The sequence below is a fragment of the Nanorana parkeri genome, unplaced genomic scaffold (genome assembly GCF_000935625.1).
Source record: "Nanorana parkeri isolate BGI_ZX_2015 unplaced genomic scaffold, ASM93562v1 scaffold805, whole genome shotgun sequence".
Classification (NCBI taxonomy): Eukaryota; Metazoa; Chordata; class Amphibia; order Anura; family Dicroglossidae; genus Nanorana; species Nanorana parkeri.
The window spans coordinates 75,935-102,495 of NW_017307073.1; the positions used below are offsets into that span (position 1 = coordinate 75,935).

At 43.7% G+C, this 26,561-nt stretch overlaps 1 protein-coding gene across 1 annotated transcript in view; it reads right to left on the minus strand.

Annotated features, from left to right (window-relative positions):
- Nucleotides 1-25,882, minus strand: part of URB1 (URB1 ribosome biogenesis 1 homolog (S. cerevisiae)) — a 65,952-nt gene extending 40,070 nt beyond the window's left edge. The window contains exons 1-18 of the mRNA XM_018565002.1: nt 25,750-25,882; nt 24,774-24,913; nt 21,260-21,411; nt 20,633-20,765; nt 18,765-18,978; nt 17,884-17,969; nt 17,343-17,468; nt 15,844-15,974; nt 13,900-14,095; nt 13,181-13,318; nt 10,175-10,348; nt 8,576-8,720; nt 7,475-7,591; nt 5,313-5,425; nt 5,099-5,209; nt 2,780-2,896; nt 1,494-1,632; nt 430-600 (exon numbers count right to left, since the gene is read on the minus strand). Of these exons, the coding sequence (XP_018420504.1) occupies nt 430-600; nt 1,494-1,632; nt 2,780-2,896; nt 5,099-5,209; nt 5,313-5,425; nt 7,475-7,591; nt 8,576-8,720; nt 10,175-10,348; nt 13,181-13,318; nt 13,900-14,095; nt 15,844-15,974; nt 17,343-17,468; nt 17,884-17,969; nt 18,765-18,978; nt 20,633-20,765; nt 21,260-21,411; nt 24,774-24,913; nt 25,750-25,882 (2,536 nt within the window). The remainder of the gene's footprint in view (nt 1-429; nt 601-1,493; nt 1,633-2,779; nt 2,897-5,098; nt 5,210-5,312; nt 5,426-7,474; nt 7,592-8,575; nt 8,721-10,174; nt 10,349-13,180; nt 13,319-13,899; nt 14,096-15,843; nt 15,975-17,342; nt 17,469-17,883; nt 17,970-18,764; nt 18,979-20,632; nt 20,766-21,259; nt 21,412-24,773; nt 24,914-25,749) is intronic.
- Between the last annotated feature and the right edge of the window lie 679 nt (nt 25,883-26,561).

A 26,561-nucleotide genomic window follows, 5' to 3' on the forward strand; every position in this document is an offset into this window, starting at 1 on the left:
CCAATCGGCACCCCATACACGCGATCCGCCGGCTCTACAGCCGGCGGATCGCTTGTATGGTATCAGGCACCGCTGCCTGTTTTTAAATTTCGTCCATTTCCCGCTCGTGCGCGCCGAGCGCAAGGGGGCATGTCTGAGCGGACGTCTAAAGAGGCCCGCTCAGATCTAGAGAGCTCCGGGCCAGCCGTTTTTTTACTACGGCCGGCCCGGAGGCAGTTAAGGACCACTGCCCTATGTTCTTAAACTCAGTTGAAGTGGGTTGAATGATGCTGGCCATTCAACCTGGAAGATGGACAACATCTGATGGCGGAAAACAATTAGTGCTGTTGGGGAGGGGAAGGGAGCTTTTCTCCATTCCGGATTGTAAAGAAGTACTGCAACAAAAGCTGACTAGAAAATTGAAGTAGCATTGACAAATACGGCTCTTACCATGTCCATCTTCCCCTAACATCAGGATCCTATTCCTGGCTTCCAGTACTACTGGGATCACAGCACTGAAAGGAAACGTCTGAAGAATCATGTCTTCATCAAGATGAAAGCCAACTTCTTCATCCAAGCCTTCACTCCCTTCAACAATGACATCCACCATGTCCATGACATCTGCAGCATAAACATTAGATGACACATTTCAATTGTGATCCTCCCAAAACTTCCAACACCAGGGTCAGCATGTATCTTATATTACAACATGTCCTTCATTACAGCAGTCATGCAGTAAGGATGCCAATGGATCAGATACTTAGGGTGGCACTGTAGAGGTTACAAATTTGTATATAGAAGTATCTTACAGTATCATTCTACCTTTGTTGAAAAAATAAATAAAAAGAAGTCATAAGCTTTCTTTCCCAACCTCCTCCTGAAACAGTGAGACAGAACTGCAGACTTCAGATGGAGACAAGTGGGACTCTGGACTGCAGTGGCCTGCCCAGCGTAAGGAAGAGTTTACATTCTGAAGCATTATGGTATCCAATACATGCGTCACCACAAAGCCAAAGAATGGTCATTTCCATTCCAATCATGGCACATGTGCCCTTAAAAGCCATGGTACTCCAAGATGTTGTTGGTGTCTACAAGACTTTTACAGCATGCTGTAGACAATGCCTGACCACAGGCATGCCATGGCAGCTTCTTCGACACATGGGGCCTTTTTTTTTACAATTTATGTTCCCTTTAAATAAAAAAAATAAAAAAAGTAGAAATTAAGCCAAAACATTTTCTTGCTTTGTACAGAGTAAGGGACGCAAAAAAAGCATTCTCATGTTTATTTATTTTGCTCGTATTGGTATGACACAAAATGGTGGAGAGAAAAAAAAGCCAAATCTGACACATTCCACACAAAACTCCAAAAATGGACTGGAAAAAAGAAAACATGAGAATGCCTAAACATTTGTAATTGCAACAATTTTCTGCGCAAAGTGGTGCATTACGGATAGAAATGCAGGGGTGCCAATAAATTATATATATACATTTTATTTTTAATTTTGGAAACACACCATCGATGTGGGAGATGGGAATGCTGACTGTGTCGGAATCCAGCTTTCCCAAACTGGACTGGAGCACGCTGGCCTCTTGAACATAATCTGCAGCCTTATCCGTGTATGGATACGGGTTAGACACCAGTTTGACCAAAGCCTGAAAGAAACAAAATTAGAGCTGAAACAAGAATAACTCACTGTAGGCACCTCTGGCAGCAAAATCAGTGTCCCCTCACCATAACAAAGGAGAGGGGAACTGGATATGACAGGCGGGAATTTTGCTACTATCCCGAGTCTGACTCAAAAGTACATGAAGAGGACCTAAAGCCCATCCTAAATGTAATATTTTACAGCACCCCTCCACACAAACACACACACTTCAAAGCTGATTTCCAGTAATCTTTAATGCATTTTTAAACATAACTAGTGTAAGTAGCCAAATCTTTGTTGGCATCAGCCACATATAATTTCTTGTACGGGCATGCAGGGGCAGAGCTAGGAGCCAATCAGAGTCTGGACAAGGATAAATAAAGGTGCCCATACACCTTACAATTATCTGCAGATTTTCTGTGGTCAGATGGAAAAAGTGCAACAGATTGGCCCAGGTGGAGATTACTCCATCCACACAGTTAAGTCTAGATGGAGGAATCTGTTGCACCTTTTCCATCTGACCACAGAAAATCTGCAGATAATTGTAAGGTGTATGGCCAGCTTTAGAGTGACAGGCTCATAATTCTGCTGCTGCTCCTTCACTGTTCAATTACAATCAAGGGACAGGGAGGTGACCATTTGTATTACTTAACTACTGTAGATGCCAACCTGGCTATGCTGTCTAGCAAGTGGTGCAAATCTCTGAAATGGAATAAAAAGATCAAATTCTTTCGCCTCTCCAGCAGGACATGCTCCTGGGGAGGTATAGCCTTGTGTAATCAAGATGCCCCTAGTGCTGTCACATGGGAAAGGGGAGTGAGTCTATCTGGAAGGGCTGTATATTTCACTTTGCTCCCAGCAGCTGACCAGAGCAGTGCGGGACTGAGAAAAAGTTAATATATGCTCCTGAGAAAGGGGGAGTTAAGAGACCATTTTACTTTGCCATAGGTTGGCAAATAAATGGGTTTCTTTAAAGCTGACCCTGGTGGTCAGCTTTAAAAGAAGAAAAAAAACCATTCCTTTGCCCACCTAGGGCAAAGTAAAATCCAACACCATCCAACGTGGATTTAGACAATAAAACAGAATATGTAATAAATGGTTAATTGTACACAGGAGGATTGGTCCTACTGGCCATTTTTAATGACTGTTCTTACCTGCTCTAAAAACTGGATCACCGGTTCCTTAGAGTTCTCCTCCACTGTATCCAGACACCTCAGCCACAGTTCCAGCTCCTGCCAAGTGTATTCAAACACACCACTGTCTTGCAGAATCTGCAGAAATGCAAAAGTACTGGGATCAGGGAACTAGAATGCAACAATACTAAAATGTAAATGTATCAAATCATTGTAATGCACTGTGCAGTCCTAAAACTCGCCATACACAGACAGAGCAGAACTAAAAAAAAACCTTTACAAGCTGCAAATCTGTCACGGATGATGAACTGTCCCCTTCATGGCACTAGAGTTATAACTTGACACATACTGGGGGTAATTCAATAAAGTATGTACAACACTTTTTTGGCAGAGTGGTCCCTTCTTTGTTTAACACCAGGCCTGCAGCTGAATGGGCTGGGGATGAGTCACTGATTGCTAGGAGGCTGTCAGCTGCATAGCCAACAGCCTCTTAGAAACCAATGACACTGATAGAAGGCAGAGCCTGGTGTTGAACTCTGACAGACTGGTTCCCCATCAGGTCCATTTCCGATGTGATTGACAGCAGGCGCATTCCATAGCCAATGGACAGGCTGCTATTAGATATGGATCTGCCCACTGACTGCTGTCAATCAGCAACAGAGCAGACCTGATGGGGAAGTGGTCCCTCAACAGGCTGCGCTCACCGTCATCATCACTGGTTTTTAATGACGTTTTCGCCATTTACATATATTTTTCCCAGCCCTAAATTAGCTTCAAAACAAGTCCTTACTGACCTTTGTAGTTGCATGCATAGCAATGCAACTTATCAAAGTTCAAGCAAAAGCACTGAAGTCCTCCAAGTTGTCTGAGCAGCAAGGTTCCCCCCCTGCCCCTCACTCCAGCAGTGACTCAGCACTCTAATTTCTAACAGAAATACAGAGAAGGAATACTGAGAAGGAAGCAGGGAAAGCAGAGCTGATGTATGATAATGACTTGAAACAGTGCTTCTGCTGTGAATTTCAAGAATGAATTACTTCACAGTGTAATTGTGTCATCAAGTGATTGTTTCAAAAGGTCATTGCTGCTTGTTTAGAACAGCTGAATAATTTAATGTCCGTAGCTAGAAAAAAGATTCAATGAAAAATAAACCTGTGGCTAATTAACATTAATAGGCATAAACGCCGCTGACCGCATAAGCATGAAGACATTTGTAATGCTGCAGGGAGTCTCTTCTTTGAGCTCCCCGACAATGATATGCAAACAAGAACTTGCTGCAGCAGTAGCTACAAGTTAGTACGTTAAGCAGCTACCGAGCTGTGGCAGCTGTTCATTTTGATATATCCTAAACTGTGCATCTCTTCTGCACTATCTACACTGAATAGAATCATAAAAGACTTAGGCTTCGTTCACACCAGATGCAGTGCGTTCCGGCCCAATTCTGGCCAGAACGCACAGCATCGCAGCGGCACACTGTTTTGTGGGGCAGGAGGGGGCGTGGTGGGCCATTAAAGTGAATGGCACCGTAGCCAAGCCCTCCGGTCGCAATGCGATCAGCCGCACGCGATCGCAAGGCACATTATGCCTCTGGTCCGATGCGATCAAAATAGTGCTTACAGCATTTTGATCGGACTGCAGCCATAATGTGCCTTGCGATCCCATGCAGCCAATGATCGCATTGCGGCTGGAGGGCGTGGCTACGGTGCCATTCACTTCAATGGCCCGCCACGCCCCCCTTCTGACCCACAAAAAAGTGAGCCGGCTGCGATGCAGTGCGTTCTGGCCAGAATCGGGTCGGAACGCACTGCATCTGCTGTGAACGAACCCTTACAGCCAATATAGCAACTTTAAAGCAAACTCGTCATTTCCTATTCAAGGCAAAGAAACAGGTTTTCTTTAACCCCAACAGCATCTACTTAGCTTCACTGTGCTTTTTCCCTGCTGCTCCATCCAGCACCAGATGTCAAAGAAAATACCTGGTACTCTCAAGTATGGAAGAACAAATGGGCATCTATAGCCCTGTGTAAACCACTACTCCATCGAAGAGCTTTTCTTTGGGTTCTGGTAGCTGAGCAGGGGAAGCAAAAGAAAGGCAAGTACATGCTGCCAGATAAGGGGGCATTAAAGTGAACCTGTTGCTTTGCCCAGACAATGATGGATATTGGGCACCCTATAGCAGAGCTAGTCTCATGCGATCTCAGCCACAAAAAAGGAAACAAATGCAGTCACCTGATCTAAAAAATGGTAGGTTGCAATATATTGCCTTTTTTGTTCTTGGGTTTAGATACATTTAACTCCACATAATAAAGGATTTGCAAAAAGGGAAAAATAAATCATCTTTACCTTAATAATTAAAAGCCTGGTTGACGTTTTCAGCTGTGTCTTGTTACAAGTGACAAACATTTTCAAAAGTAGATAAAATACAGACTTCTCCCCTCCGGTGTCAGGTGTATCCTGCAAAGGAAATAGTACAGGTCGACATGCATTCTCTCTAACCACGGCATTGTTTAGGCCTCTCTCTCTCTCTGATAGTTATTAGGATGGCGAAAAAACAAACCTGCACTTTAAACCAGGAAAACTTGTTGGCGGGCAACTCCAGGGCCACTTGAAGGATCTGATGCTGCAGGATAGGGGGGACCTCTTCACGTACGCCTTTATCGCACACAATTCCTGGGATGAAATGAAAGATTAAAGTGGGCCCATCACTACAAGTTACATAAATCTAAAAGATACATATCAGCATTGCCAAACACAAATAATTCGGATAGGTACCTTTTCCTTACCACAGCAAAACTGCTGCTCTCAATCTCCCCCATGTGACCTTAAGCCTAAGCAGCCTACACCATATGGCCACTGGCATCCAGAAGAATTAATGTAAATGCAAACAATCAAAACTGAACAGCAATAAAATAAAATGTGAAAGTGAATACAATTACCAGGCAAATAAATATTAAGTGCTAAAATTTCTAGTATATCCAGAGACACCAAGCAACTTTCAAGGTAAATCTTATGGCGTGGGTACACTCCATATTAAAACTGGACACAAAAACATCCATAGAAATATATTCCTCAGAAGCCACAAATTATATAAATCCATCCTCTCTCCAGAAAATGTCTAGGACTGCAACCAACTAATTGATAATAAGAATAATTGGTTGGATCCCCTAGCTCTCTCCTCCACACTGGAAGGAGGACACAGCAGGCAGTGAGCTGGTACAATAACCAGCCTGTTATTGCAGTTTGAAATGGCCAATAGCAGGGTAGCTATTGCACCTGCCCCCTGTAATCAAGGCATCCACTGTCTTTGTGGTCTTGTGTGGATGATGTTGATGGGCAACCAGAACGAGCTTCGTCGGTTACACCTGTTCTTCCCCCCTCTAAACCTTTCTACCCACTCATAAACCTCTCGTTGATTCATGGTGCTATGACCATACTGAGTCAACATCCGACAGTGAATTTCCACTGGTTTCACTCCCTCTGCCCGAAGAGAGATTGTTCTTCGATGGTCTCGCATCTACATTTCTGTCCACATAACTACCACTCGACTACAGTCCGAGAGCTGTCCTGTGCATGGTCGAACTATCCAACAGGCTATGGAAATATTAGGGATGCACTGATACCGATACTGGGCATTTTCACGTGAAAATGCCCCGATACCCAAAACTTATACCGGCGATTTAAATTTCTAAATTGAAGAGGCTGCCTTAGGTCCCGTGCTTGCTGGGGACCTCGCAGCAGCCTTCTTGGGAACTACACGGTGCCGGTTTACAGAGCTTCTACTGGCCCACACATTCCTCCGGAGACCCCCGTTTGAGACAGGAGGTTGGCACCCCGAAGCAGAGTGGCAGCACAGAGTATGTAGCAAATGCATACACTATTCTGCTTTGCTGTATAATGTATTGCTGGGATTTGAAGTCCTCTATAGCTGATGGTATTATTCTGCATTGCTGTATAATGTATTTCTGGGATTTGTAGTCCTCTATAGCCGATGCCATTCTGCATTGCACACACTAAAAGAAAAGGTATCGGTAATTGGCGAGTACTTGAGGAAAAGTAAATCGGTACTCGGTCTGAAAAAAAGGGTATCAGTGCATCCCTAGTATATATGCTGCATTGCGCAAGCTGCGCTCTGCTCCGGTTACCGTGTAATTTATACATTGCCTTTACTTTTTGAGAGAATATATATATATATATATATATATATATATATATATAAACACACACACCTAAATATTGTTTGCTTTGTAACAGGTTTCCTTTTAAAACACCCAGCTTATGTTTGCGAGAACTGAGAAAACTGAAATATCGTATTTATTACTTTGCCGCATTTAAAAGTTATTACGGTCACCCTCCCTTAAATTTGTAACATACCATTCGTATGTTTGATTAGTCACCTAGCAAAGCAGGACAGAAATAGACTGCGAGGGCAGCAATTACACTTTTCCATCAACACACTTGCAGGTAACCTAGATACAGGAAAGGCTGTTCTGATCTGCAGCGAGAATTAACTGGAAGCGGGATGTGAGAAATTCAATTAACTCCAGGCCTTGAAGTCAACTTTTATCCACAATTCCATTTCTCAGGGATTGATTTTTATAAAAATAGTAACAAGGAAACTGGGTCCCGCAGCCTATTGTGCGGCCAGATGTGAAACAGTGATTTCTAAGTGGTTACGAGGGATCGCGGTGTACCTGCCCACAGTGCCTGCCCTTTACTCACCTTTCAGCAGTTTGCTGAAATCGAAATTACTCTGAGACACTAAGTGAGGCACCACCCTCTGATACAGGCACAGGACTTGGAGGAGAGAAGTCTTCACAAGAGTAGTCTGGACATCATCTAGGCAAAAAAGAAGAGTGTGATAACAGCTAATGTGCATGTATTTCAATTTCAGGGTAAAACACATCAAAGAGCAATGCAAGGCAATGTGTGAAATATATCTGTGAGCGCCTGATAGCCAACTAATGATAAAATCAAAAAGTTCCCTCACACACGGGGACCATGGGGAACAAAAGTAGCCCCCCTCCAGAAGGAAGGACAGTGTCAGCACCAATTCAGAGATGATTGGAGGATCTACAGCCAAGTGATACACAAATAGGGTACAGTATTGTTAATAATTAAAAGGTACTGGAACGCATTTTTAACCTGTGAAAGCGGGCCAGCTCCAAGGTTCGGGTGAGTATAACTTTTATTTTCAGCCCTAGACACAAATGAGCAGTTAACTCTTGCAGTCTAGGGGCATTCTCACTGCAAGGTTTAGTTTTGTTTGTTCTTCTTTAACACAAGTATGTGAATTTGTCTTTCTATTACCCTTCCATAATCCCCTACACAGCATCGCTCAAGCTGAGAGAGGGAGGGGTGTGCTAGCAGCTAATCAGGACCTGCTACATTGTACACATACTAACATGGAACATGTTGACAAGAGTAGAGAGCAGAGTGAGCAAAATTGATGACTTGGTGTGTTCTTGCTTCTTGTTAATTCAGCAGTAATGTAGGTGTGGCTTTGACACCAAAACTCTAAAAAAAGAAGATTGTGCCACCTTATTGGCAGTGCTGCCTGGCAAAGCAGTATGAACCACAGAACAGGATGGACAGAATTACAATTTTCCTGGCAGATAAGACACAGATATGTCTATTTCACCCTGATTAGGTGCTGCCTTGAGTTTACCTTTAATAATAGGAGGATCTCAGAGCACAACAAAATATTTTCAGCTGCCTGGAATGCTGAAATTATAACAGGTTCACTTTACAGACAATGCCTAAGACAGGCATTAGACAAGCAGTAATATAATGTAAAATAAAAAGAGAAACTGAAAACCTTACCCTCTTTTCCTGTCAGTACTGGAAGGTCCCCCGAGGAATCCAATGGCTTCCCCTCGGGTGTTCTCCCTTCTTCCTCTTTTCCAGCCTCTTCATGTTTGAGGAGGGACTGCCAGGTTGCTACAACTGTATTAATCTCAGGCAGGAGCTGTTGGGACAAAGACCTGAGTCAGCAATGATCCCATGAGATATCTAAAGATGCCTAGAGTAAATCTGCTCCTCTCATGGGCTGCAGCAAGCACCATATTTAAAATCCCCAAAGAGGTGGCTTAGTGGTCATCATTTATGCATTATACCTCTAGAGGCCCTCAGTTTTAAACCTGGCAAGGACACTACCTGCATGGAGTTTGCATGTTCTCCCTGCACTTGTGTGGGTTTCCTCCAACACTCCAAACTCATGCTGGTAGGTTAATTGGCTCCTGTCTAAATTGGCCCTTGTATGTGTGTATGAATGTGAGATAGGGACCTTAGATTGCAAGCTCCTTGAGGGCAGGGACTGATATCAATGAATGGTATGTAAAACAATGTGTAAGTTGTCAGCGCTATATCGCCCCATGCCTCTTAGTTCATCACACTAATTGAATATCAAGCTACTGCTTTCCAATTAGCCTGATGTTGCAGGATTTAACGGGCATCGTATATGGCTGTATAATAGCAATGTTTCTGTGGTGCGATATAGTGGTGGGACAGTCCTGTGTGGTGCAACCAATCCCTTTGAGATCTGTCATAGATGAGAACCTATTTTATTGACCAGCTTTTAATCTTATACCCTGCGCCTTGTGAAAGCTAGCTAAGATTTTGAGGAAGGGGGCGGGCCCATGAAACGCGTCAAACTGCGGCCGGTGGATGGCGATGTGACCGGAGGCAGCCGTGTTATGTAACCGGGGCGGAATTATCTTGGGTTAACCGATAGTGTGGCCGTTGGCTTTTTGATAAGCGTGACGAAAACTTTTGTTTGCGAGTACATATACCCCCCTTTTATTTATTCATTTAATAAAAGATTTTACATACGGAGGTGGCGCTGTGTTTTCTTTGTTTTTTATGTACGTGATGGGAGCCCCAGAGCCTTTGGATGAGCAGCCCCTCAAGATTGCGTGAAGATTCTGAACCGCTTAACAACGGCAACCAGTAGCGCCAGGAGACAACAAACATTTTTCTACTGACATGTCTATGTTATTATTAATCATCATACATAGAGGGATGCATTGGTAGAATTTGATTTTTGAGAATAAAAGGTCCGCTTTAAGCAAATAAGGGACACAATAAGACACAGACTAGGGTCCCTTTTATTTAACATTGACAGTCTGAGACAATTGTTCTGTGTACTTGTGACCCCTGAGCCTGTTATAGTGGGCAGCCAACTGAGTTTTGTAAAGTTCTAAAACAGATTTAATCACTTGAGATGAACCAGATTTTCACTCCAACAGACGCACAATAAAGAAATGGTCAGGTTTGGTTTTATCCTGCCGCAGGGCTACTTTCGAGCAGCAGAGGAAGGAATTTATGACTCAAGCTGTAACCTTGTAGTAAATTGAACTGATAAGTGTCAGCCATTATCTGTGCCAAGTCTGTCTTTATAAACACTTTTTCGGTTATCCTCACCTTACTGAGAGCTTCTCTGTATTTCTGGGCGAATTCCGCCATCGTTGTGGGAGTGTACAGGTCAGATTTCTGCCACACATCTTCCTTTAGACAATGATTGATGTTCAGCTCGGCCCTTTTCAAGATTGAGGAGATCAGGGACAAGATTGTATTTTTTACTATCTTATTCGGCACCTGCAACACATCAAAAATGTTCCATGTCAAAAAGGGAAGATGTCAGCTGACTTTAATTGAAATAACCGTCTTGTAAATGTCTAAATATTCATAAACCAACCATTCAAAATGGCCTGAAATATTAGGGTGGAGTGGACATATACAGCCTTACATTTGCAAGAAGTGCAACCAATATGGAATGTACAATATGTAAAGCACTATATAAATGCCTATAATATAAAAATATGGCATCAGTTGCAAATGATGACAGGCAGAGCAGTGCTTTCATTATAGGGAGCTAACCGTGTCACCAGCATTGTTTATTATTGCATACACATACACTACTTGTCAAAAGTTTTAGAACACAGTTTAGCAGTTGAACATATCAATGTACTCTGAACCGAAATCAAATACTGTATTGTTCGGATAAGTTCTTCCTAACAATGTTGCAGAAGTTCCCACAAATGTGTTATTCTTGTAGGTTGCTTTGCTTTCACCATTCTGTCCAGTTCATCCTGAACCAGCTTGATGGGGTTTAAGTATGGAGTCTGTGCTGGCCATTCCATCACGCTTCCTCCTCCATATTTGACAGTTAGTGTCACACACCGAGGAACCGTCCTTTTGTCTACTCAGCAGCGTACAATAACCCTGCATGATGAACTGAATATCTCAAATTTTGATTCATCGGTCCACAAGACCTTCTTCCAGTCCTCAGTAGTCCACTGGCCGCGTTTCATGGCCCAGGCAAGTCACTTTTTCTAATTTTGCCATCTTAGCAATGGCTTTCTTACTGCCACTCGACCTGTCAAACATGCAGCTCGAAGTCTTCTCTTCATAGTTGAAACTGAGACTTGCTTACTTCGATCATTGTTAAGCTGTGCTTGAAGCTGTTGTCCTGCGAGCCGCCTGTCACGCAAGTTGTTGACTCTCAGAAACTTGTCTTCTGCCAGACCTCTTACTGTCAGAGTTTCCTCCAGTTTCCAAGTGCCTTTTGATGGTGTAGGAAACTCTACTCACGGACACCTTGGCTTTCTTTAAAAAAGACCTACACTTTAAAGGGTTATAATGGTCTGTCTGTCTTCCTTTGTCTTGCCATTTCGAGAGCAATATAGTACTTCGTGCAGTACAATACTGTCCAAATATCGCAGAAGAGGGTGTAGTAACACAGTCTATTCCACCACTACTTTTATACAGACAGAGGGCTTGTGAGTAATCAACAAAAGTTGGGACACATGCAGGAATTGTTGGCATAAACTTTCAAGGCTTCATTTCCTTACATCGCTGCAGAACAACTGAATTGATAACCCATTACTTCTTCCCTGAAAAGGCATTTTTGTATGACTCTGAAATGTACATAATTTTTCCGTTTCCGTTAACCTAAACTTCTTTTCCACCTCTTGGCAGTTTACCGCTTACCTTTGTACCATTTCAGGTTATTCACTGGACTTGAAGTGCTTACATTTCAATACAAACTGGAAACATGAGGGTGTTCTAAAATGTTTGACCGGTAGTGTGCATATTTACAGAAACACAAATTGTACTCTAGTAGGATAAGCCAGCTCAATCTACTGCTGTCTGGGACTAAAGCCCCTTTTACACGGACGGGATCCGTTCCAATCAGAAGGGGATCTATGCACTTTTGTGACATCCGCACTTGTTCATTTTTTTCCCTCCATCTTGCGATGGAGGGAAAAACTGAACCAGACGGGCCTATGGGTAGTCATATGTAAATGGACACATGTCCGCTTACATCAGATTGTCTCTGATCTTACTCAATCAGGTCCGCCAAAAAGGAACTCTGTTTAATTTTTTTTCTGGACATAGACGGAGTCATGGGTAATCTGATGTAAACAGATGCATGTCCGTTTATATCCAGCTGCCCACAGTTACATTGGGCTTTCAATCAGATTGGGCTGACCAGATTGCCTGTGTGAAAAGGGCCCAAAATAAATAGGTATGATTCTGTGCTAGATTTGAGCCTTGCGCCACGTGTTCCTGAGTTATAGAACCTTCGACTCATGTCAGAAATCCTGTGATGAACTGCTTCCTGATACGCTCTACTGTATAGATCAAGAGGTCTTATTTAAGGACTGGCAGTGCACATTATATTGTAGAAGGCAGACCCAGGAATATTTATAAGTGGGCTTCCATATTATGGTATTACTAGCCCCCTAGGATTTCAGTGTGACAATCCTCAACTGAGAAAATCTGCTCCAACACAAATTATCTGATGGACTTTCTTTCATTCCAATGCAATTTTGTTCCCATATACGAGCCCATGCAAAAAAACTTACTTGTGTCATCCAATCACATTTCTTTCTCCTCTGAAATATGAAACACAAACTTTTGCTATGGGAAAATGTCCAACATTTTCTCTAGTTTAAACCTCAATTTTCTGCAACTCAGCCCCTTGGACTGCAAGTTAATGGTGGGACCTCAACAACTGGATAGACAGCGTTCTGCCAGTACGGTCTTACATGGAAGGCATGTATGTTTATGTACAGTCAGCAGTACTACCCACACATAGAAAGTTTGACAGTCACAGCAGCTGAAAGGAAACACGGACAGATAAGTACTTCCGACTTTCCAGATATATACTGTATACTTGTTTGGAATCAGTGCCTCAATTTATTGAAGCCAGAGGGTCAGTAAGGTATAAGAATTGCTGCAGTGTACAGAATAAATGACTGCAGCTGATAGGGATTGTGAAGCTTGGGCCCTTATGATGCTGATCTGTGATTCTGATTAGTGCAGAGGGAGAAGCAGTGATACAGACTGTATACCCAAAGCATAAGAGTGCATGCCGTCACTTAAGACAACTCAAGAAACACCAATGACAGGACACAAACTTACATTAAGGCCTTGAGTGAGCATAGTCTTGTTACACATGGGAGCCACTGTTGCTATCATCACCATATTTATCAGCCGTGGAAGAGGCACATATTCTGTGGTCTTGAAGGCGACAGACACTGGTGGCTGGGCATCATAAATCTGCAAAAGGCAACTCAAAATCAAAAATTCACAATCTAACAATCTACACATATCTATTGGTCTGTCACTATAATGGAATGCCTCTCTAGCCAACATGAATATCTGTAAAGCATTAGAGCAAGCTCCATCACTATCAGGAGGTGCCAGCGCTTCACCAATTCAGACTGATCTGGCATGCCAACTTGTCTTAGAGCTGCTGCAGGTGTGCAGGCACTTTTTTTTTTTTTTACAAATTTGTAAAATGTCCTAATGGCAATTTGAATGATATGAAATGCTTGTGTAAATTTTCATGTGGGACCAATGCGGATCTTCTCTCTAGCTATCTAATTTCTGTACATGTCCTGCCGAAACAAATACTTTTTTCTTAAAGTGGAACTATGATGCAGTCTGTCACTAGCAATTAACATAGCATCACATAGATTTATTACCTCTTAAGCTTGTCAATAGCTCCATCCCCTCCCCCCCCCCTTCACTTCTTGTTCCTTCTGTTCTTTTCCCTCTTAAAAGCCCTCTACTGATTTTGCAGAGTGTGTTGGAATGTAATTTCAACAATAAGCAATAAAGGATTTACACAGGCTCACCTTTTTCAGTAGTTTGATGTTCTCTAGCCAGGCAGTTTTGAGTCGAGGAACAAAGGAGTACTGCGTTTCCTTAAAATACCGGCTTAGTAAATCTGGACAAACTTTAAGAACATTCACCACCAACTCCCCGACCAGCTCATCCTCAGTCGCTGACTTCAGTCCAACCAGGAACTGCAGAAGGACCAAGTTCCCAGCCCTAGAAATAGCAAGCACTGTTTACAAGGGCTTCAAAGCATTACCCCCATCATCATTTTAAGTTAAATAAAGCACAGTCCTGTCTTCTGCTGTATCTTTAAGTTAGCCATACACATGTAGATCTGTCTTGCTCAGCCTGACTAATGTATTTAGACAGCTGCTGGCACCAATATCACTGTTTGGTCAACAATTGTCAACCTGGCTCCTTTAATTTTGACTTTTGGCGAGTCGAATGGTGCTGACAAGCCCATGATTCAAATGTCAGAAATATGAGCCATGTATGGCTAGCATCACAATGCTCCGGTAAGCCAGAGTAGAGATCTTAGTTAAACTTTATAGCCACCACAAACATTACAATCTGACTGCACCATCTCCTTTAAATTTACCAACAATTAAGCAGTAAAATGGACTGCCTGATTGAATACAAAATGAACGGATAGTTTAGGTAGATCTAAAGTTGAGTATAAGGTCAGATTGTAATATACTGTATTTTTCGCTCCATAAGACACACTGTTTTTCCCCCAAAAGGAGGGGAAAATGTGCCTGCGTCTTATGGAGCGAATACCTATCGCCCGACGCCTGGGACATGCAGTTTCGGGCGCCGGGCGAGTAGTTTTTTTTTTTTGTACATTCAGCCCTGCTCCTGATAAGCAGAGCTGAATGTACAGTGGGAGCCGCTGCTCGTTTAATACAAGTGATCTAATTAGATCCCTTGTATTAAATCGAGCAGCGGCTATCGTGTCCGCCCCCCGCCGTGGTTTTCGGGGGCCCCCGCTCCTCCATAGGAGCTCACCATAGAGCCCCTTGAGCAGACAAAGAACGTCGTTCTTCGTCTGCTCTGTGCGATTACTGAGACCGTGGCGCTATAATCACAGCGCCACCTGTCTCAGCGGTCACTAACTGCAGCTTCTGTGACAGAATCCCTGCGTCCTATCGTCCGGAGCGTCTTATAGACTGCAAAATACGGTATATGATGAGCTTTAGTTCTTTTTTCCAAGTATTTTTATGAAGCATTCATGAAAACCCTAAAATGCTCCAACATTTGCTCTCTAAGTGAGCCAGTATAGAGATGTACAGAGCACTCATGTTGGCCAGTGGCACTAGGAAGTCATCTGAGAAGTTGAGCTCAGCTTGTAAGCCATAGTGGGAGAAGTGAGGAATCTCAATAGTTCTGTAAAGACTTTATAGAAGATGGTACCAAGTGGTCTATCATGTTTCGGTCTATCATGTTTCGGTCTATCATGTGGTCTACCAAAGAGAACAAATTAATAAGCTTCACTCCAGTCTGTACTGGTTCCTTGGGTGATAACTTTAGGGCTGCAACAACTAATCGACATAATCGATTATAATCGATTATTGAAAAAGTTCTCAACTTTTTCAATAATCGATTAAACTTATTTCTCAGCTCTGAATTACACTTAATATAATTGTAGAAGACAATATGGTAAACCCTCAAACCAAGTTATAGTCCGCTAGCAAAGTGCAAAATGGGAAAACCAATAGCGTACCATGATCACCTCTAATATCAGCCTGGGCAGGCCCCCTTTATAATTGGGCAGTCCCCTTCTATAAGTGGGCAACCCCCCACCATACCTGGGAGGACCCCTCTCAATATTTAATGGACTTGGCCAGTCTCTTTCTGTAACCAGAAAAACTTGAGTTGAGAAATCTAGGCTTGTAACTTGGGCAGCATGCATTCTATCATCGTATAGCTCTAGAAAATACTGTGCTTAATTACGTTTCTCTTACCTTGCAGCTGTGCCCAGGCTCGGGTCATAGAAATTTATTCCATGTTTTAAAGAGCAGCACAGATCCATTAGAAAGTTGTGTACCAGCTCCCTTATCATCAATTTCCCAGCTTCCTTTGGATCATTTGTGTTCTATGGAAAAAGACATTCATCTAATTAACACTTTTGAAATCTTAAAAGATAATAAACTGCTTAAAGAAAAAAAGAGCTGTGGTGTGTAACAGCAAAACACATGAAATACAAAGTAAGCTTGTGAACGGTTGAAACGGTTGGTGAATATATTTAGTGTAGGTATTTATAAAGTGCCGACAATTAATGCAGCACTTTACATATAGACAGGAGCCAATTAACCTACCAGCATGTCTTTAGAATGTTTAAGGAAACCACAGTACCTGGAGGAAACCCACACAAGCACTCCATGCAAATGGTGTCCTGGCCAGGATTCCAACCAAAGACCCCAGTGCTGCAAGGCAGAAGTGCAAATGTAGTCTTTTAAATGTGGATAGCGACTGTGCTGTGCTAAGTTCACCCAGAAACTGACACTTCAGAGGATAGTGTGCATATTACCCCGCTAGAGTCTTGTACATCTTGTTAGCTCCAGCATAGAGATCTACCTTTGGAGTTTACTGCTCTCAATGTCTAACCCTTGCTGCCGCAGAACAGTCTTGCTTTTCCTCTGCATTTGCTATGATGCAAGAGACAATGCAAGCATATATGGAAAGATCTCCAAGCACTGATGACAGCTGGCAAGCTGGAAATTCAAGAGCAGAGGGTGTCTTTCTGCTGATCTGTGAAGATGAAGAGAAGTCTTGAAGTCCTGTTGGAATTCACTAAAACAACAAACCAGTTTCTGAATGGGCTGACCCTAAGATCATCAAAGGGTAGTGAGAAGCAAAGAGTCATTCAGAAAATCAAACATATTTCATTAAACATGAATGACCAATGTAAGGTCACGTGGTGGCAGCGACTCATGTAACGGATTCACACCATAAAAATGAATAAAATCAAAACAGTCATAACCATTTCTTCACCCCGTCCTGAAAAAAGGAGCACATCGCACTGCACCCCCTCCTGAAAAAAGGAGCACATCGCACTACACCCCCTCCTGAAAAAAGGAGCACATCGCACTGCACCCCCTCGTGAAAAAAGGAGCACATCGCACTGCACCCCCTCGTGAAAAAAGGAGCACATCGCACTGCACCCCCTCGTGAAAAAGGAGCGCATCGCACTGCACCCCCTCGTGAAAAAGGAGCGCATCGCACTGCACCCCCTCGTGAAAAAGGAGCACATCGCACTGCACCCCCCTCGTGAAAAAGGAGCACATCGCACTGCACCCGCCCTCCTTAAAAAGAACACATCACACTGTGCGCGCGCGCACACACACACACACGCGCACACACAAACACATCCTTAAAAATAACACATCACACTGCACCCCCCTCCTTAAAAAGAACACATCACACTGTACACAAAAATGCTCTGCCTATAAGACCACCCTACCTGCACATCCTTGGTGCTGACATCTACAATACCATTCCAGCGGTATAGGGAAGCTATGTGATTTAGAATGGAAGAAGTAAAAAAACGCACTTTCTGGGTCTTTGTGATGGCTTTATTTTGAATAACCTGCAAGCAGAATTACAAAAAAAACATTGAATACAAATGAAAAAAGCAAATTATAACGAAAGAAAACATTGGATGATAAATATTAGTGTTTTGAAGGAAACGATAGGATGAGAAATATTAATGTGTATGTAATGACAAAATGTTTTTGATAAAGTGAAGAAGTGCTAAAGCATCTGTCAGGCTTTTATTGCTGTGTGTCTTGCTGGAGGATTCAGCCTCTAAAATTTGTTCTAGAGACCATTGTCTCTCGTACACAAAGTGATGGGAAATCCAAACTATTAAAGTTGTCACAGGAACAGGGGGTTGAATTCTGCACATACATTTTAAAACAAGGCACTCTGCAGTCAGGTATATCAGATCCATGCAAGTAGATAGTTCATACTTTGAAAGGAGTGTAGTAAAACAAAAACCTCACCTTGGTTTGCAGCAAGGAAATCAGGAGGTTTACGGTAGATATTCGATCTTCCTTTGTCCCAGTGATGAAAATCTCACTGAAAAAGCCTAAAATAAAAAAAAAAGATAACAGCAGATTATATCAAATATAACTGAGTGGCATAAATCTATAGGGATGTCATCCTATGGCCTTATTTTAATTATAAAGAGAACCAGTCACAAAAGGACACCAGTTATAATTTTAATCTCTGATGTAATTATGCCATTATGGTGCAATCTTATCTTTCAAGAATTACTTTTTGACTTGTACGTGTTCATTTCAGAATGAGTGTCAGGCCATCTTATATCCTGTCTGAGCTCAGCACTTATCACACACTCATAACCGTCATATAAAACAAAAGCGCTGCTAGGAGAACATGAAATAAGCTGAAGGCTTTCTGAAGCGATTGGTTTATCTTCTTCAAACAGCCTAGACAGAGCCTCAGTTATCAGCCCTGAACTCAGGCTGGAGGCAGGTCAGCCTCCACATGGGGGATTTACAGCCTGATACTGGGCTGAGATTTTTTGCACACGTGTTTAATACCGGACTGCATGCAACCCACTGCACATATGTGTGGTCTGACTGCATTTGTCTGCTCTGCTTTGGATGTGCATGTCTGCTCTGTGATATTGTGTTGTTGTGTGTCTGTGCTCATTACATTTGTTCTGTGCAGTAAGTGGGGGTAGCCCATAGTCTTCAGTATCTGATGTACAATCATTCCAGAGGCTGTGTACTCACTCCAGTGAGAGGACATGATGACAAAACAAAATAAAGGAATAAAAGGAGACACAAAAGAGAAGAATGAAACATTGCTTGGGGTCCACCCTCTACAACTGGGCAGCCGGCTTCCCCCCTCTCCACACCAGGGCAGCCGTCGTCCCCCCTCTCCACACCAGGGCAGCCGTCGTCCCCCCTCTCCACACCAGGGCAGCCGGCCCCTCTCCACACCAGGGCAGCCGGCCCCTCTCCACACCAGGGCAGCCGGCCCCTCTCCACACCAGGGCAGCCGGCCCCTCTCCACACCAGGGCAGCCGGCCCCTCTCCACACCAGGGTATTATTTTTCTGTAAACAACCAGCTAAACTTGACAAAAATCAGGTTGTAGCAGGATACAGCATGTCACTATTCTTCAATAAAAGCTAATAAACAAAACATTTGAACCCGTAAAAGCCAATCAGCAATCACTGAAGGTGAAATATAAAATCATATGGTTTATGCATTTTGTTCTCAGCAGTACGGCCCACATGTCTACGTTTTACAACACAATGTTATTTTATTATAGCCAACAGGGCCATCTACTGGCTTTTATAAATACTACATTACCTTGTCCACAATGTCTTGTACTGATGCTTACGAATATTTCTTTCATTTAATAATTTATTTTTAAGGTACTGGAGGTCAAAAATTGTATACCGCCATAGGCAGAAGATGGCTTCCAAAGACATTTTCACTTCACTGAGCATCCAGCTGGACCAGAATCCGATCCTGGGCCACAGAGGTCTGATCCTGCTCTGGCACCATTACAATGAACCAGCAGAACACGAGGCCTACTGCTGATATAGCCTGCTAGTTTTTGCTGCCTGCGTCCGGACCTGCTCTTCCAATAGGTCTACTAAAATGTTTCCTGGGCGCAAACTGAAGCCTTAGGAGGAAGCCCACACAAATATGTCAGTGCTGCAAGACTATGATATTACCCACCATGCATACACTCAAGCCTCAATAGCTCAGTACAATGCAATGCAAGTTTCTTGATACACATTGACTAAATGTGTACAAATAAGCCAATCATTATACTATATAGATTACCTTTGAGCTCCAGAATTTGAACAATTGTAGTATTATCTCCAGAAATCAGGAAGGAGAGAGCAAACTGTATATATGCCATCCTGACGTCAGGTCTGCCCTACAATGGAAAGACAGGAGATTTCAGTGTTTCAGCCAAGAAAAGGGACATTAGGGTACATTGAAGTGAAACCAAAATGTTTTTGTGGCAGTTTTATTTTGAAGCTGAACTCTGAGCAGAAATACATGACACATAAAAGACACAGGACTGTATTGATCAATACTAGGGATGCACCAATACTGTTTTTTTGGTATCGCGTACCGATATTTTTTTTGGTACTTGTCAATACGGAATACCGGCATTCCGAGGTAGCATGGGCCCACTGGCATCCTGATTACCTGGGAAGCTGATATTCTATCTAAAGAGCACCGGCTACACATTTCCTCACAAAACTGCGAGCCAGCCTGGCTTCCTAGCCAATCAGGAAGCCAGGTCATGATGTGCCACCTGGCTTCCTGATTGGCAGGGAAGCCAGCTCCATGCTCCCTCGCTGCACTGCCAGTCAGAGGGATTCTTCCTCTGGCCGGAAGTTCCGGTATCGGGAGTAAGCATTGGAGCATATGGGCGAGTACGAGTACTCACCCAAATACTCGGTGTTGGTGCATGCCTAATTAATACATAATTAAATGTATTTTTTAAATGTAGGCAGTGTATCTGAATTTGACCTGTTATCAGACCATTGCAGTCCCTGTGGAGCGAAAACGTAAATATCAACCTGGAGTTTGTTTACATGCCAGTGCTGCCACTCTAATACATTACATACATCCGTTGCAGTGAAAGGGTAAATGTGGCCACAGACATTAGGTCAATGTGTGGCCAGCAGGTACAATCTATTATGTAGCCTGTTTTATGGATCACTATGCACACTTGGATCGCTGGAAACACTTACCTGCTTGTCTCTCTTCTTCAGCAATCCTGGCAGATACTTGTTGTTGAAATCAAAATGGCTAAAAACATCCCTGGCACAGTCCGGTCCTTGTGTCACCATTGCGGATAACATGTTGAGGCAAATTCGAGACATCCTGTGCAAAGAAGTAAAGATTTTTAGAAGGTATAAACAAATAACTTCTGTGTGTTACCACAGAAATGTTGTGTTGATTAGCAGTCTAGAGAAGCCTGTGTGCCTTCTGGCTTCCTCAGGGGGTGCCTGGAAATCTTGTGATGAGGGGACTCTGAGGACAGCGAGGCCCCTGAGGGGAAGAGGGCAGCGAGGCCCCTGAGGGGAAGAGGGCAGCGAGGCCCCTGAGGGGAAGAGGGCAGCGAGGACCCTGAGGGGAAGAGGGCAGCGAGGACCCTGAGGGGAAGAGGGCAGCGAGGACCCTGAGGGGAAGAGGGCACCGAGGACTCCAGAGGATTGCACTATGGGCAATGCCTCAGCATACATAAACCTATCACACTGACATCCTATATTTTTCCCTTCTAATTATTATGCATTTTAGCAAACACAGCGTGATCTTCCCAGCCACTTTATGGCCTGAAAACATGCAGAACAATCAGCCCCTAGGGAAGCCCTTACCTGTGGGTTTCTGAGTACACACAGGAATAGACTAACTTCATGTGTGTGTTCAATATGTACTTCACTATGTTAATACCAGCAACACTCAGATGTGACAAGTCACTGGCCGTTCTCAGCAAAATGGCTTCCAGGGCTTGAAAGACTAACATTATCTGAAATCAGAGAAACACAAAAAAGAAAACTATGAATGGATAGCCCATATATAGGAAAACATAATATGAGACGTTTGGTGGCAGAAATCAGTCATGCAAGTACAGTAAACAACATTACATTTAATTATTTATTTTAAAGGTTTTCCAATGGGCTCAACCTACCATAAGAAATGTTATTGATGTCTGTTAGTGTTTTAAAGTACAACACCAGACACGGTGTCTTCTACTTTTCTTTTTCACCATGTTATAATCTTTAGGCTGTGTCTAAGCTCCACTAAGCTGCTGCCGGAACATAGAAGAGGAGCCGTACTTCCAGCTCTCAGTCGCTTGGTGCAACGTCTGTTACAGATAACAGTTCCAGTGTTGTGCCTCCATCCCTTCTTCTGTTTTTCGCCTTTCACAAAGCACAACCTGTGATGGCCCTATGACTGTACTTTATGAATGGCTAAACAGAGAGAGGGAGCGAAGGCACAATACTGGATATGGAAATGCATCTACAGGTGTCCACACATGTCCTGAGATACTGTATCTTCAGTGCAATTTGGATGCTCGAAAAACTAAAAACAATGGGGGGAATTTATCAAAACTGGAGCAGATTTGCACTGCAAAGAATCAGCTTCTGTGTCTCATTTTCAAATCTTACCTGAGCAAACTGAAAAGAGAAGCCGATTGGTTGCCATGGGCAACTGCTCCAGATTCTGTCTGCTCCAGTTTTGATAAATACCCCCACTGTTTCCAGTTTACCTTTTAAAACAAACACTACAGATCTGACCAATTCTGAATACTGACCAATATAAACTGCTTGAAAACGGTTCTGCTATAAGTTTGCCAGCTATACAGAATTCATTTGTTCTCCAAATTCTACAGCCGTCTAGATAAAAATTTAAACAGAAATAGGATACTTATGACATGACCTGCTATTGCTATAGTTTTATGTAAAAGGACTAGGGCTGCAACTAACGATTATTTTAATAATTGAAAACACTCAGTACAGAGGCTTACTGTTCATTCACTTGCTATTAACCCATTTATGAATGGAAAGGAAGCCTGTGTACTGAGTCGCTTCCTGTTCATTCATAAAGTGAGCAGATATTAAATAACTACTATGACTCCATTCATAAATTAAGTGATGAAGAGCACTTCCTGTTCATTCACAACTGGGGACATAATAATCACTATATCCTCAGCTGTTTACAAACAACGAATGATCAGTACTGATCGCTCAGTGTTTGGTCTGCACAGGGAAGGGTCGGTAAATATTTGACTCTATCCTGATCCACTCCGCCCCCTCCTGCCTGTAACCGGAGCTCTCCCCCCTGCTGGGCGTCGGCTGCCCACAGGCAGTGGGGAGCAGCAGGGATCAGAGGGGACACAGACAGCAGCATGCAGGGGGCTCCCAGCGAGGAGGAGAGAGCTGCAGGAGCAGAGTCGATGCAGCAGCAACAGGGGGGAGCTGTCCTCACTGCTGGGCACCAGCAGGGGTTCTGTGTAATCAATAATGAGAATCATGGACAACGATTGGAGTTTTTTTGAGGAGGAGCAGGTGGTCAATAGTGTCAAAAGCAGCAGAAAGGTCTAATAGTGAGAGTAAGGAGTAGTGGCCATTGTTTTTAGCTGTTAGTAAGTCATTGGTGAGTTTTAGGAGGGCGGGTTCAGTGGAGTGTTGGGGGCGAAAGCCGGACTGTAAGGGATTGAGAAGGTTATCAGCGAGGTGGCGGCTCAGATTGCATCACTTCCGTTCCCTGGGCTGTCAGTTCTGGGCTCCTGCAGCCCAGCTATAAGCTATTGAAGTGCGATCTGCACTTGAATAGCTTATTTCCAGTGTAAAGGTGACACTGGGGGTCTTTTTGACCCCCAGCATCACCTTAAAGAGTACCTGTCACCACCATCTGCTATCACATGGGGGGGCATGTAAGCCCCCCTGCGTGATAGCAGTCAAAGTAAAGTTAAAAAAAAAAATTTTTAAATTAAATAAAATAAATCTACTAATAATAAAAAAAAACATTTTTTAAAGTCTCCCGCCCCAGTGAGCACGAGCGCCGCCACATAAACATGCGTCGGGTGCACCTACGTATGAAAACGACGAACGCGCTACACATGTTGGGTATCGCCGCTCACGCCGGAGAGCAATAATTCTAGGGCCAGTATTTTGGGGTATCTCTAAATTGATGACCTGTGGGGGCTTTTAAAGCGTCTTCTGTGGACTTTTTGGGGTACTGCAGTTTTTCGCCGTTTCACGGACGCACGCAATTTGTAAACTGGGCATGTTGGGTATCGATTTACTCGGTGTAACATCATCTTTTATATTTCATTAAAATGGGTATTTTGTTGTGTTTTGGAGCATTTGATTACATTTTTCACTAAATGTTGGGGTTTAATAAGGAGTTGCGCTAATATTGCGCAGCATAAAAATTTGCAACTACCACCATTTTATTCTATAGGGTCTTGGCATTCAGAAAATATATAATGTTTGGGGGTTTTAAGTCATTTTCAGGCCTAAAATGTGGAACATGGGTACAAAAAAATTAAAAAAGGCCTCAGTCATGAAGGGGTAATTGCCCAATAACAGGCTGGGAGCTGGACTTAAATAGTTGGGAAATGGCTTTATAACCATTCTTAGATTGATGGGCAGCAACAATGACTTCTCTAAGATCATTGCTGATGTCTTGACTCCTTGGCATTGTGTCAACATACACCCAAATGCTCCAGACCAGCAAACTGCTAAAACTTTGCCTTTTATAGAGGCGGTCACACTTGATGATCAATGAATCAAGGGCATTTTATTAGTAGCACCTGACTGCTACTTAGCCTCTTAATTCCTAGCCTGGAAGCAGTAAGGGTGTACTTAGTTTTTCACACATGGCTTCTCTATTCTGGTTTTATGTTTGCAAAATAAATAATGACACGGTGTAATATGTCATTTGTTGTTCATCAGAGGTTGTATTTACCTAATTTTAAGACCAGATGATTTTTTTTTTTTATTATGCCCTGATACTTAAAAGCATAGAATTCAAAGAGGGTGCGCTTTCTTTTTCACATCAATGTAGCTGATTGTCTGGAGTTCAGCTATAAGGACCCGTGTACACCAGACTGTTGCGCACGCTACCATGAACTTAGTGCCCGTTGTCACACAACATACCTAGCATGCGGTACCTTCTATACACTAGGTGCATTGCCTTTAATTTAAATGCATTGTGTTGGGAAATAGTGCACGCACTACTTTTCTCACCACAATGCAACACATTCAAATGAATGGCAATGCAATGCGCCTAGCACATGGTACAGCACACTCGGTGATCTTTGCTGTAACGTGCTTAGCGCAGCCCTCTGGTGTAAATGGGCCCTTAATAAAGTGCTCTCACCTCAGTCTCAGGTCTTCTCTCCCCATCTAAAAGCTTCAGAATTTCCAGGCATTCCACAGAGATCTTAATATAACCCTCCACCACATCATACAGGTGAGGACTGGGGAGTTTTCTAGATAAAGTGATGAATTTCTCCAAGCCTGAAAGATATAAAGATGCATTAACCAAAGAGAAATGTACAGTAATGCACAACATCATAGGACATCATCCATGGAATAGGGCCTTTCACTAATGTAAACACAACTCAGTATGATCAATTCATCATGGCCTAATGCTTGTCAGTAAACATATCAATAAGGTTAACACAGAACACAACTGTTACCTCACCTCACCTGTTACAGCATTCTGACGATACCCTGGGGGGCTCTCACCTGTTACTGCAATCTGGCTATACCCTGGGGGGCCCTTACCTGTTACTGCAGTCTGGCCATACCCTGGGTCCCCTCACCTGTCAGTGTAGTCTTGCCATCCACTGGTCCCCCTCACCTGTCAGTGTAGTCTTGCCATCCACTGGTCCCCCTCACCTGTCAGTGTAGTCTTGCCATCCACTGGTCCCCCTCACCTGTCACTGCAGTTTGATCACAGCCTGGGGCTCCTCATCTATCAGTGCAGCTTGGCTTTACTTCAGGGTCCCTCACCTGTCAGCGTAGTCCACCTATACCCCGGGGTACCTCCCCTCCCACTGCAGTTCCCCTATAGCCCTGGGCCCCTGACCTGTCAGTACAGTCTAGCCACCCCCTGACCTGTCAGTGCAGCCTAGCCATCTCCTGTGCCCATGACCTGTTAGTGCAGTCTACCTATACCAAGGGGTCCCTCACCTGTCAGTGCAGTGTGGCCACAGACCTGGGTCCCTGACCTGTCAGTGCAGTCTGGCCACAGCCCTGGGTCCCTGACTTGTCAGTGCAGTCTGGCCACAGCCCTGGGTCCCTGACTTGTCAGTGCAGTCTGGCCATAGCCACAGCTCTGGGCCCCTCACCTTTCAGTGCTGTCTGGGGATCTCTCAGTAAAGATTTAAAGAGGGTCCCTGTAAATTCCACCTCCGGAGATTTGGCTTTCTTGGGCTCCGAATCGGAGCTATCCGCTCCCAAACCCCGGCTCCTTTTCCCCATGATATTCTGATCTCCTGCCTGTGTACTGTCACCAGCACACAACACGTGGGGTCAGCATACAGGAAGCGGTCCGCATCTATCCCGCTCCTACGGAAGCAAAACACGCTGAACAGACGTTCCGCATCCAGGAAGTGACGGGCTCGGGAGGAGGTGATACACTCAACTGGATAGTGGAATCACCATCTGTGCAAACAACTGAGGACACATAGTAACACCAGCAAGCTAAACAAGCTTGTTTGTAGAGTCAGAGAAAAAAATAAATGTCAGCGGAAAGATTGTTCCTGCTTCTGAAAACCAAATATTTTAGTCTTTTCTTATCTCTATCCTTTGCCCATTGTAGGCAACGTGGCAGGTTCTCTTTACCAGAGGAACAGCTTCCGGTAAAGGCTTCCAAGAGTGCCAAATCCTTGTGTCCCCTGCCATAGTCATTGGTTGCTTCCGCCGACTCCTACATCGCTGCAAGACAGTAGTAGCCTACGGGTCGGCGGGCGAAACAATTGATTGTTGACAGGGGACGCAGGCATTCGGCACTCCAGAGAGGTGTCCAGTGACTTTGTTTGAAGACAGCTTAGCTAAGAATTGCTGCCACCTTTTCTGTTCCACTCTCCACCTCTTTTATTTGCCAGCCAGTGTTCTAGCGCCGTTGCTAGGATGCAGGCGGCCAGGCCACACAGCGTCA